We start from the raw sequence: 12,966 nt of genomic DNA, 5'->3' as shown, positions 1-12,966 counted from the left end.
CCTACAACTTCGTCATAGATGTTCATCAATGAAGCTGAAGCCCCTTTTGACACTTTTTGTCAGTGAATGCATCATCAACACTGGATAAACATGACAAGCTGCTAGCTGAATGTTTTCTACACTGACCATCGCTAATGATAAATAGACTCATCATCCACACTAACTGTAGCATCTAAAGATTTCTGTGTACTACCTATAGACAGTGTATCTCTTTCTTTCTCATCTATCTAGTGTATAATGATATACTGGTGTCAGGGCGCGGAGACTCCTTCTTCATCAGGACCCACTTCGAGTATGAGAAGGAGACTCCTCAGAGCCTTGCCTTCACCCGCGGGGACATATTCAAGGTGGTGGACACCCTTTATGATGGCAAGCTCGGCAACTGGCTGGCAGTCCGTGTTGACAAGGACAAACACCTGCTGGAAAAGGGCATCATCCCCAACAAGAGCAGGTAGGACCCTTTTTGGAGAACTGTGAAGCTCATGAAAGCAACAGGTATCTTACTGTGAGTAAAATGTCAAACTCTGAACAAGTGAGCAGATGGCATGACAGGAAGCTGGAGCCTGGAATCCAGGTGTAAATTAGCTGCCGCCGAAGCACATAGGTTTAACGCTGCACTGACTGGGGATGTCTCCATATTTCTCTTCATTCCTCCTCATTTTTTTGCAAACTTTGACAGCAGTATCTTATGGCTATCATTAGCCCTTCTGCAACCCCAGCACTCTGGGTTTGTCCTGACTACAGGCCAGCTGCTTGTTGTCTAAAAAAAGACCAGATGTCACTTCAGACGTCTGTCCAGCCAGAATGTTCATTTCATCTTCTATCTATCTTCTCTCTTCTCTGTTGCATCCACTGCTTTTATAAAGTCGTCTTCTCCGCTGTCCTCACTAACTCCTCCTCCTCCTCCTCCACATTCCACGTGCTTTTGAGTAAGCAGAGGTTTCTGGGGTTGAACTTTTTTTTCTTGATTTGGACTTTGGGAGCACGTGCATTAGTGTCTGACTCTACCACTAGATGGAAAATCAGGTCACAGCTCCAGCTCAATCTTTGTTCAGGGCTAGATTAATTTGTGGTGCGATCATCCACCACATGTGGGGTTGGTGGTTTGTTTCCCGGCATCGCTTCTCATTTCTCACTGTGTCATAGACATGGAACCCTATGCTGATCTCCTCTTTATACATGTCATGAAGAAATGGTTCCTAAAGCCCTTACAAATGCAGTGGAAACAAATGTACTGAAAGTTAATCTAAAGCTTCAGCAGACTGACTTTGTTAAATCAAGCTGATATGTGCTGAATTGAAATTCTTTTCAGTGTCAAATCCCTCTGTGTTTCCCTGTTGAGTACCCTTAACCTAGCAAGTTAGCACACATCATGGCATGGTGGCAATACATTGACAGTATCTTACAGTGACTGTAATAAAGTCTTCCCAGATAAAATAAAAAATAATAGTAATGCTATATTAGATGTTTTAGTCATATCCAGGTTTGTTTCCTTACTACTGATCGTGTGTCTACACAGCAGCTTTGCTTGGTGCCTTGATACATTTAAGCAGCTTACTAACCGGACTCTTGTCAGTCAGGCTTCCACTAAGACTTACTACAGCCCGCAGCTATGCTGGGTCACCACGACCTCACACTGGTTGTTGACTGTGATGCAAATGTAGCACGAAGCATAATGTCCCGCTCCTTTCCACTGTATGCCAAGTGTGTTTAAATGACAGCCCTAGGTAAGATTAAACATCAGAGAACAGAAGGTCACCAAGATAAATATTACTTAAAAGAAAGAGGCTTAATTAATACTGTAAGACAATACCACATACATCTATATACAGTATGTGTAACACTGTTAGAGTGTAAATGTGTGGAACATACTGTGAACTGGGTTTTTCTTGTTCAGTCTTTTTCAACAGCAAGGCTTCTTTCAACAGAACTAAATTAAGACAAGAAATGCACATTACACTAATTAGCCCAAGAGAGTGACTGGAATTACATGTCCACAGCCCAGATGTTAATTACTGGTGTGAGACAACAAGTGCTCCCGTTGTGTGCTGTGGTACTATTCTTGTGTGTTTTCTCTATATTATACAGTACATTCATGCTGGGGAAAGAAATAGTGTCTACTTTTACATGGATGCATGCAGAATGTGTTCAATAAACAGGCTAAAGATACGTGTGAGAAGCACATCAGATATTTAGACAGTTCACAGCTGATGTGATTTATACGTGAACGTTTGTCTTCCCTATCAGAGCGGAGCAGATGGCCAGTGTCCAGAGCTCTCATAAAGCTGTTGTGGGTGATCGAGCTGACTTCTGGCGGTTGCGAGGCCAGCGCTCTTTGAAGAGGAAAGACCTGAGGAAGGGCAGAGAAAACGTGAGCGCTCAGACCTTGGCCACCCGCTTCCCAGCTTATGAACGGGTGGTGCTCCGAGAAGGTGAGTGGAAGGTTGCCTCTGGACTGATTCACTACTTAAATCTATTTACTGTAGTCTAATGCTGCTGTGATATGTGATTGGTCCCTTTGGACAATCTCTCCATAGAGTTAATTTTGGTTTGGATCATGTTTTAGGTCATATTTATGCAGACGTAGAGAAACTGTGTCAGTGGTAACTGACCAAAGAATTAAAGTCAATTAAACCTCAAAGATCAAACTTAAGAAGATTAAATTACAAAAAATGTTGTGCATATAGTATAACTTTTATTATATTCTAAAAGTGAAATTCTACTCACTGGAATAAAATGTCTATTTTTTTTAACTCTGTGATATTTGTTTTGTTTCAAATAGTCTTTTAATTAACTTTTAATTTGTGATCCCTGTATTTTTTTGTTACTATTGTCACAAATGTAGATTCTTGGTATGGAAATTTAAAAGCTCATTTTCTGGTTATGACCAGTTTACTATATATAATATACTAATTAAAATACTAATTTGATACTAATACTAATCTAAACTAATAATAATATTGTGTCATTGCAGCTGGTTTCCGGCGTCCTGTGGTACTGTTTGGCCCAATCGCTGATGCTGCTAATGAGAGACTGGCCTCTGAGATGCCCGACCTGTTTGTTGTTGCCAGTGAGTTTCTGCCATTTTATGTCCACCCATGTGTTTGTGTGTGACAGTCTTCCTTCTCACTGCATGTGAAAAGACGTCCCACTACATGTCTTTTCTGTGCTCTTGTGTTAGAAACCGAGCCGAAAGATGCTGGTTCTGAGAAGTCTTCGGGTGTCGTTCGTCTGAACACAATTCGACAAATCATTGAACAGGTACCCACCATCTCTCTCTTATGTATACAAAATATCAGCTAAAACATAGTAAGTATGTTCAAACACAGCATGACCCCGACTTAGTGTTACTGTTTGAGAGGCACTATTTACTCCGTTACATTTAGATACTACAATCACATTGAATAGTCCAAATGGTGTTTCAACACGACCTCATGTCCCTGTACCTCACTCTGCACAGGACAAGCATGCACTCCTGGATGTAACACCTAAGGCTGTGGACACGCTCAACTACACCCAGTGGTACCCCATCGTCATCTTCTTTAACCCAGACAGCAAGCACGGCATCAAGGCCATGAGACAGAGGATCATCCCCAGCTCCAACCGCAGCGCCCGCAAACTCTACGAGCAGGCTGTCAAGCTAAGAAAGACCTGCTCTCACCTATTCACTGGTACAGTGAACACACGTGAAACGAGCTGTAGATACATGTTTGTTGTTGTTGGTGAACGTGTGTGTGCTGAGTTTTTGTGGTTCTCCTGTCCAGCCGCTATTGACCTGAACTCATCCAATGACGCATGGTACGGCAGCGTCAAAGACTCCATCAGAGAGCAGCAGATGCAGCCTGTCTGGGTTTCTGATGGCAAGGTAAACACTCACACAAACACACACACACTGCTGTAGCTCTACATTTAAACACTACTGTAAAGCTAACGCAGCACTATGTTCATCAGCTGTTCCTCCACTACCCCAGAAGCAGCTGAAGCCAGCAGCCTTCACGCAGCACTACTACATTTAGAACAGTGATGAAGCTGCTACGTCACCAGTGAGATTATCTCAGCATGATGCACCACATTCAGCCAATCATCAAATAGCATTTTACGTTGCCATAGTGCGATGTAAAGCAGTAGGAAAACTGTTACAGAGAGGTAGATGAAAATGAGCACACAACGGTATCTAAGCATGAATAAAAGAGCATGTTACATCCATATGTTGTATATATAAATCACTGTATAGTCACCCAGCACAACAAACTTACCATGATCAGTTATCATTAGTAGTGTGTTAGTTTTAGCTTGGCTTACTGAATAAACTAGACATGTTGGTTGATTGTAGTTCAGTCTCATTAGTCCATAGTGACCAGACTGTCCTTATAGCACCTACCTTCATGTGTGCTCTGAGCATGCTCACTGTGCCTTCTTACTTCCTGCCAGTAGTGCTCTACAGCTCGGCTCTGTTTGTCTTTCTTTCTTCTCTCTTGTTCTTGTACTATCCGTCTGTCCATCCTTCCTTCCTGTACACCCAAGATCCATCATGTGTCTCTTCTAGCTGGAGGGAGTAGAGAGTGATCTGGACTGCCAGGACATGGAACGTCTGTCCTTCCTGTCCGCTATGTCTGCCGACTACCTCAGCATGGACAGTCGGCTGACCTCCGACCTGGACGACACCGCCGATGAGGCGGGGGCTTACACAGACAATGAGCCCGACGTGGAGATGATGCACATTTCTGCCATCAGCCGCTCATCTGAACCCGTCACAGCGGAGGAGGTCAGAGACAAACACACACACTCTTGAAGTTTGATCTAACCACAGTAAAGACATCAACACTGTTTTATAAGTAAAAAAATATATCTGGATAGATGTCTCTTTTTTAATGTCAGCATCAGATCACTCCGCCCGATGCTCCATCTTCGTCCGTTCAATAGATGGATAGTGCTGCCATCTGCAGTGCAGGCAGGAGACTACAACACCACTCCTACCCAAATTGTCAGTAGCTGTTGTGGTGTTTCTAAGGAAAATAAGGTGACACAGTCTTTAACGTCAGCTAAGAGACAGGCAACAGGTAACAGACAGACCTCAGCAGATGCAACAGTGTCACTATTAAATATTTATTCGAAGAAACCCTAGCTGTCAGGACAAACTTTGCTTTCAGAGCTTGAAATCCCAGGAATAAGATTTAAGGTGAAGCTGCTGTCATGAAGGCTACTGTCCTGTTGAGATAAGTTGAGATCAACTTATCTCAAATACTTAGTCATCTCGTGTCTGTGTCTGTGTGTGTCTGTGTGTAGATATTGCGCAGATACAGTCCAGACATCAGGAGTCGCATGAGTAAGATCAGCAGCCGGGAAGTCTTCAACAGGTCCAGCCCTCCACCTGTCTTCTTACCAGACAAGGTGAGGGACACACACACAGCATTCCTGTACTATAGCTTTAATACTAAACCCACAGCACCCCTGAAAAATTATTAAAGCTAGTGACCCAGGAGCTAAATTGGCAACACTCCACAGCAGGAAATCATGTGATTATACACCAGAGACTGGTCATCTGTCTGTTAGGGACACTGGACAACAAGCCAACTGCACACAAACAGAGTAGCACATGTAACACATGTACATGATTTAAAAATCCACAGCCTTATAGATGTAGGCTGACATTGCGATTGCAATTTGATTAGTCTAGTAGCACTTATTATTCTGATCAATATTATTATTCTTAATACACTGTCTGATCCGCAAATAGGCTGCTACTAAAACACACCTACTGCTCTTAACATAATACTATAAACACATGTACTATTTATTAGTATTTACTAGTCTGTTCTTTTTAGTGTTCGAAACTGTAACAGTGGTGTACAAGTACAGTTTGTACTAATACATCTGTACTTGTAAAGTAGGAACAAGGATAATAAGGGGTTAACAATCATCACTTCACAGCCCACATTTGTTGTACTTTCCCTGTAACTGCATGAAAAAAGCCTGTTAACTGTCCTGCTGATGAGTAATAGTTGTACTGTCCTGTAGTAATACCATACAGTATGTTCCACGTTATTAAAAAATACAGTATACAGTAGTAAGTTCTTATTAAGTTTCTCTTAAATAGAAGATTGTAGCAGAACACAACCAATGCATGTTGATATTATGCAACTTTTCATGCTTTAGTGTGTTTTTAGTTCCTAGGTTCAGTAGGAATTCCAGAAAGAACTAAGCAACAATATATATTTTTTTAAATGAGCTGGTATATGAAAAAAATGACTTTACAGCACAGAAAAGTATACTTACAAGCTCATTTCTTCAATTTTAGAAAAAAAAAAAAGTCAAAAAATTATAATCATTAAATTCCTTTATGCAAATAAACATTGTGCTGATCAAATACTCCCAAATGAGACTTATTCTTACTGCCCCAAGATTTGGTAGTTCTGTCCTTAAACACTAATATGAGTACATGATATACCTATGTGTGAAGAGATTCATCAGTTTAAGTTGCTCTAGTTGTTTGTGTTAAGAACTGACTGACAGGGACCAAACGGGTATGAACAAAAAAGGATGTTTATTAACATCAAGGGCAGGGGAAACAGGGGACCAACACAAACCAACAAAGTATCAACTTAAAGACCCAAAAACACGGTGCACAGACACAAACTAAACCATAAACTGACATACAAAGTAACAATTGAAAACGCTGTGGAAACACAGGCGAAAAATACAACCTAGAAACTTAACGCACTAATATAAAACAAGACAAGGCACAAACGAACTCATGACTAAAAAAATACAAAAGTAGCAAACAAAAATCACTGCTGAAGGCAGGCTACACGGGGAACAAACAGACAAGGCTAACAAGACAAAGTAACAACGGAAAATTCACTGCAAAAGGCAGGCAACGTACAAACTCACAAACATACCAAATTAACAGGACAAAGTAACAACTAAGGCACACTGCATAAACGCAGACCAAATAATTCAAACTTACAAACAAACGGAGGTTCCTGACGAACAAACAAACTGACCAGAATGATACGGGCCAAACAAAACATGAGCAGCGTGAGAGCATGAATGAACAACAAACCAGCAATTCAACTGACGACTGAGGGGTGCTTATAAATCAGAGGGATGACCAGGTGAAATGAGTCTGTAATTAGTCCAATGTGTGGAGAGTGGGGGAAGAGGAAGTCCATATGTGGGTGTGTGGCAGGAGGGTGAGACACAGAACCAAACATAACAGACAAGGGGCAGAGATTATACAATCAGGGTGGAGCACACTGGCTGTAGTCTGGTGTTTCTGCTTACTGCTGGGCAATTGGACACCAGCATTGTTTGCTGATAGTGGCTCCTGTTTGGGTAGAACAGTTTCTGTTACATGGTTTTGTTTATCAGAGTACTGTGAATTCCACATACTGTAAGTATCTGCTGTGGCTCTAATGCTACTCTTCATTTATCAGGTCAAACTGTCTCTGAGGGATGATCCGGTCCTCTTATCAGGCTCCATAAACCCACACCATCACCCCCGTCAACGTCACCCTCCACCTCCAAGTTCCAGTAGAAGTTACGACTCCCCGTCCAGCAGCAGCCCTGCGAGCAGCAACAACGATCCTCCACCTACCATCTCTCGTTCAGCTGCCTCTTGCGGTCCGCCGCCCCCGCCCACACCTCCGGCTCACCACCTTAACTCGTTTGGCAAACCACGTCCCCTTGGAGCGCTTCAACCCCCCAGCTTGCCAAAGCCCACTGGCTGCGGGAGCACAGCAGAGTCTGCAGTTCACATACAAGTGGCTGCGCCCAGTGTAGCAGAGGACAGCTCTGTGGACGATCCATCCATGAGGTCTTTCTTGGGGAAAATCAAGGCCTTTGAGAAGATGGATCACTTTGCCCGAGCCCAAAGGATGCATGAACTGCAGGAGGCGCAGAGTGCAAGGGTAGGTGTTACCATTGGTCATCTGCAGCATCATGAGGTGCATTCACATGCAACACAATTAGATCAGTTCTGCAGGATTTAACAGATTGGCCACTTTACATTATTGTTTATTCTGCAGTCACAACACACTAGTATGTAAGAACAATGATTCTTTATTGTTCACAATAGCTGCAGAAGAGAAACATAAATCAGATTAGTGTGGCGATTAAACATTATGCTTGTTTCATACCTTATTGTGTCACTTACAGTGGCTTGATCAAAATGGCTCAAATACATGGAGAACAAAGTGCAGAACACAACTTTTCCATTGGAATTTCTGTTGGTGGTTTATACAGCAGTGATTTTCATAAATAGTTTCTGATGAACTCTATCTATATCTACCTCCTATACCAATGTCAGACTACTTTTAACCAGCATATCTCAGTTGACATGGTCATTTTTAATCAGTATTCTATATTCATATGGAAAAATGAGGACCTCATATTTATTTACCTCTAGCAGACAAAGGTTTAATAATATTCAAATACATATATACATGTGCTCATCAAACTAGAACTGTAGGATGTAAGTAAAATCTGTTAAGTGGCACTTTAAGTAATTATTTCAGAAAAGGTGCTTTCTAAATAAAAACATTTCTTATTAATCATATCATATTAGTCATAACTGTGTTGAATTATCTTATCTTTGTTTCCAGTTGGAAATTGCCCAGAAGCACCCAGACATCTACGCTGTTCCTCTGAAGACAGCTAAGCTGGATCACACTCGTCCACAGCCCATCGGGTAGGATCACTACACGACAAACAGCACTGCGAGTGTGTCTGTATGCACTGTGTGTGAGTGTGTGAGTGTGTGTGTGAGTGTGTGAGTGTGTGTGTGTGTGTGTGTGTATCATCTGTGTGTGTGTGTTACATCTAACACCTAACAGACCTGCATTGTTGGGAATTCCATTAACAAGAGCATTCAGAGAATTACCAGAAGTAATAGCCAGAGTTGTAAGAGTTCAGTGACCTAGGGACAGCCACAGGTCATTACTACAGTTATTAGATAAATGACAGAAGAGCAGCTAGCCACATGAGATCGGGCCTTCCTAACTTACGTTGGAGGAGGATTTATGTTCCAGCATTTATGACATTTTAGCAAAGACATAAGGCATAATGCTGCAAAGGAGGAGAAACGGGGGGACTCTTTGGTTATACATTAGCTCCAAAATGTGCAAGTGGTTGGATGAAGGCATCCAAAGAGGTTGGTCAGCTACTTTTTGGTAGTTATATTATGTTTAGCCAGACCTAATAAAACTTTGTGGTAAGACTCAACAACCATTGGTTCTTCAGTTCCTTACAAATACATTGCCAGGACTTAAACACCAGCTAAACTGGAAGTGGCACAGGCCTCAGTAGAGCTTTTATTGTCCGTGTCCTTCCAGCTCAAGCTGCCATCCTGAACTCCAGACTCCGCTAGGCTCCAAGGAGGTACATCCTTTCTACCCCAGCGAAGAGGTGACGGAGCAGGGGGCAGCTCCAGGCTACTACAGCGCCAACTCCCACCAGTACCAGGACACCGAACTGTAGGGTCAGCGCACAGAAGCTGAGCCCACTCCCAGCTTCCAGGACAGACATGTAAACATGCACTGCGCACACTTACCATTCCATCATGCTCTGCACAAGTCAGCTGCTGACTGAACTGATTCTTGCTTCTTTGATAATAAGGACAATTATCATTTCTTTTCTTCAAAGAAGTTAAAGCAATCTGTAATATCCTTTTGGATATGAACACACTGTCTTTACTTTTTATGTTGTATTTATTAGTTTGTTTCTTCGTATGTAACAATTTTAAATGGTGAAATCAAGAACCACTTGTTTTCTTGCCTATGCAACTCTTCAGTTTGTGCACAGCAACTGAAACCTTTTGCCACGAGTTTTGCCCTCACAGAAACCTCAACAAACCCAAAATGCGCTTTACCATATATAACCCCTTCTTTTTTAAGCTCCTGTTATTGCCAGCTGCAATCAACAAAGGTTACATATATATTATTACATACAGTGTGTCAAGTGTTTATACTCTCTTTGCATTCCTTCCTATATAAAAATGCCTGTGTATTCATACAGTATATATCTATATCTATCTATATAATATATATATATATATCTATATCTATATATATATCTATATTCTATCTAGTAACACTGGAATTTGTTACAATTTTTTGAAGTGCCTTTTACTTTAGTAGACCCATGAGGTTTGGGTTGTCTTTCCTCTGCCCTGCAGCCATCTAGCTGGACTAAAACCTCTGCTGCTGTCAAGCTTAAAGGGAAACCAGGGAACCAGTGACACCAAAACCTTAAAGCTGTCCCCACGTACTGTACTGTCTGCTGTCACCTCCAGTGACAAAACGCACCCACAAAAATACAGTACACATCCTATAGCCAGTTCTATCTGCCATGTGTAAGGAAGAGCAAACGCTGTCTAATTCCTGGAATTCAGTCAAGTAAATTCTCAGTCTATCATTCAGCCTAGCACCAATTTCAAATTTGAAATAAAACTTCTTTGGTATATAGGCCCAGTCACTCCAGGATTAGAACAACCACATGTCTTGGAAAGATATGTCCTTTTTTTTTTTAGTGAAATCTGTACATTCAGAGAAGTAGCTTGAGAGGATGGTGCAAGTCTTTGCAAATCTTTCACGTTAAGTTCTCTTTTGGTGATCTTTGACATACACCAGTGAACTTGACAGTGATGATGTTTGAAGGAACTTTGCGGCAGGGAGTCCACAACAAAGGAAGCTAATACAGCGTATTAGATTTTATAAAATCCTGTAAGAATTTTTTCTCATAGAATATTATGTGGAAGTTTAAATTTTCATTTGCGAGCTTCAGGACTTATAGCTACAGCACTTTATGTAACATCTTCTGCAAGAGTGTGAACTGAGAAGAAGCATGGATTTTAGACGGTTATGTGAGGTCAGTATTTCTTTTGTAAAAACACAAACTATTGTTAGTAACCATGCTAATAAGCTTGCCAAAGTGCTAGAAGAGCAGTTTTGAGTGACTTCTTCCACCACTGCTCATCTGGTGCATGATTTGAATCCATGCATATTAGTGTTTCCCCCACTGCTCCTGCTCATGTGCTTCTGGGTGGAAACATTTGTACCTACAGCTTCTAGCTGAACCTATTTTACTAGGACATATAGTGAAATATGCTGTTCTACTTTCTGGTGTGACTGGGTCTTGAGATTCCTTGTTGTTATTTTTACCATCTTTGGTGCTCAGCAGTCAGTGCTGTCACACAGAAAAGATAAGTCAGTTTGAACTGTGTGGTCAGTAAAGCGATGTCTTGCCTTGGAGTGTTATGTTGATGATGTTTCTGCAGGTGGAGCCCTCTTCAGTCTGTTCAGCAAAGGTGGCTATCACTGCCTGTGCTAACAACCAAGTAGATGATAGGCCTGGTCATATTCTATATTTGTCTTATTTTCAACAAAATCATATGTTGCTACAATGAATGTATGCTACTAACAAGTACCATGAGTGGACACAAAACCCTCATTCCTCTGTGCCAAAGTGCAACTTTTACAACACATCAAACACTCACCAGAACCCTGAATGAATGACTGAAAATAATCCCCCTCAAATGCACCTTTTTCTCTTTCTTCTTTCTTCTTTGATTCATATATTTAAAAAAAACTACAGAATAAAGCCATATATTAGCAGGCCTCTTTTTACGATTCATGTCTTCAGTATGAACCAGAAAGTATTAAGAGACAGACTAACACATTTAATGTGGATTTTTATGACAGTAATAGAATAACATTAGCCTTATTTTCTGAAGACTAAAAAGTTTAGTTTAAAAAATGGCTGGATCAACTGACACTGGGCATTGTGCCAAGATTGCGACACAGAACCGCTCCTCATGATCTGAAGAACAATAAAGCTGGACCCCTTCAACTTACTAAGCTGGGCAGCCTTGAATTAAGGACACCTTTGTGAAGTGTGTCTTTTCAACAGGAGGCTCTTAGTTAAGTCACAGCTAGTCTTTTTTTTTTCTCCAGAGACGTTAAACACACGACATCCGACATTTACAACACAACCAGATAAGGAGAACTGCAGAAAGAAAAACTTTAATAACCTATCAGAGTAGTTTTTGGTGATCTACCAGTCATCCACAGAGTGGAGCAAAACAAGCTTATTTCTATGAAAATGTCTATGTATGATCACTGTGTTTAAATTTCTAGTGGAAAGAGAGTTCCAATCATAACATGAAGGGTCATAGGTTAAATTGCTGAAACAGGCAATAAATGCACATCAACTCTGGTAATAATATGCAATAAAATAGTGTTGCACTAGTTAAATGAAATAAATACACTAAACCTTTGGCAGATGAGAGGAGGTCTGAATCCACATTTGCTAACACCCAGAGATGGGACCTCAGCTCGGTGTGAGTATGTGGTCTGCCTGGGTCTTAGTGTCTGTGGTGGAGGTAGTCAGCTCTGTGTTCTGGGCTTCACCATGAGTGAATGGCGTCCTGTTCAAATATGCTTGATTGTATATCTCAGTTCACTCTTTACCTCCATACGAGTTACAAAGTGCTTACTGTCAGAATCCAAGTGCTAATAAGTGACATCACTGGCATTAACCTCACTGAGTCTACTATACTGTGTCATGGTGGGTGAGGGGGATTTGTTTTACAAATGAGACAGAGAGTGGGAAGAATGACTGGACTGTCTGCTGAGTTATTCCATGTTTTCACCTTAATACACCAAATAAAACAAAATGTCTTAGTCACATGTGTGTTCTGTCATTATTTTGATAAACTGGGATTTCAAAACGACCTTGTTTAGGGACAGGTTAAACCCTCATAGAAGCTTTAGTTTGCTCACCACCATTTCGATAAACCAAAAGGCTACTAGAAGAATTTTCTGTAGATAGATGATAGAGAAGTAGACCTTTTTTGGCATTTAGGGGAAGTGTTATGTTTGGTTACAACCTAACTCTACATTCTATTATAAGACCCTGATCCCATCCATGAAACATGGTAGTGGCAGTGTGATAGCTTGGACCCGCTTT

The 12,966-nt window shown here is 41.2% G+C and overlaps 1 protein-coding gene across 3 annotated transcripts in view; it reads left to right on the top strand.

Annotated features, from left to right (window-relative positions):
* LOC113151190 (tight junction protein ZO-2) overlaps window positions 1-12,684 on the top strand; it is a 53,446-nt gene extending 40,762 nt beyond the window's left edge. For all 3 annotated transcript variants that reach the window (XM_026344074.1, XM_026344073.1, XM_026344075.1), the window contains exons 13-23: window positions 232-451; window positions 2,248-2,432; window positions 2,975-3,070; window positions 3,182-3,261; window positions 3,461-3,671; window positions 3,765-3,865; window positions 4,547-4,765; window positions 5,287-5,391; window positions 7,437-7,910; window positions 8,604-8,689; window positions 9,333-12,684. In XM_026344074.1, the coding sequence (XP_026199859.1) occupies window positions 232-451; window positions 2,248-2,432; window positions 2,975-3,070; window positions 3,182-3,261; window positions 3,461-3,671; window positions 3,765-3,865; window positions 4,547-4,765; window positions 5,287-5,391; window positions 7,437-7,910; window positions 8,604-8,689; window positions 9,333-9,477 (1,922 nt within the window). In that variant the 3' untranslated portion in view covers window positions 9,478-12,684. The remainder of the gene's footprint in view (window positions 1-231; window positions 452-2,247; window positions 2,433-2,974; window positions 3,071-3,181; window positions 3,262-3,460; window positions 3,672-3,764; window positions 3,866-4,546; window positions 4,766-5,286; window positions 5,392-7,436; window positions 7,911-8,603; window positions 8,690-9,332) is intronic.
* Window positions 12,685-12,966: the final 282 nt, after the last annotated feature.

This window comes from Anabas testudineus, chromosome 9 (genome assembly GCF_900324465.2).
Source record: "Anabas testudineus chromosome 9, fAnaTes1.2, whole genome shotgun sequence".
NCBI classification, from domain to species: domain Eukaryota; kingdom Metazoa; phylum Chordata; class Actinopteri; order Anabantiformes; family Anabantidae; genus Anabas; species Anabas testudineus.
Note: the sequence above shows the minus strand (reverse complement) of the source record. Positions and strands in the feature narration are given on the sequence as shown.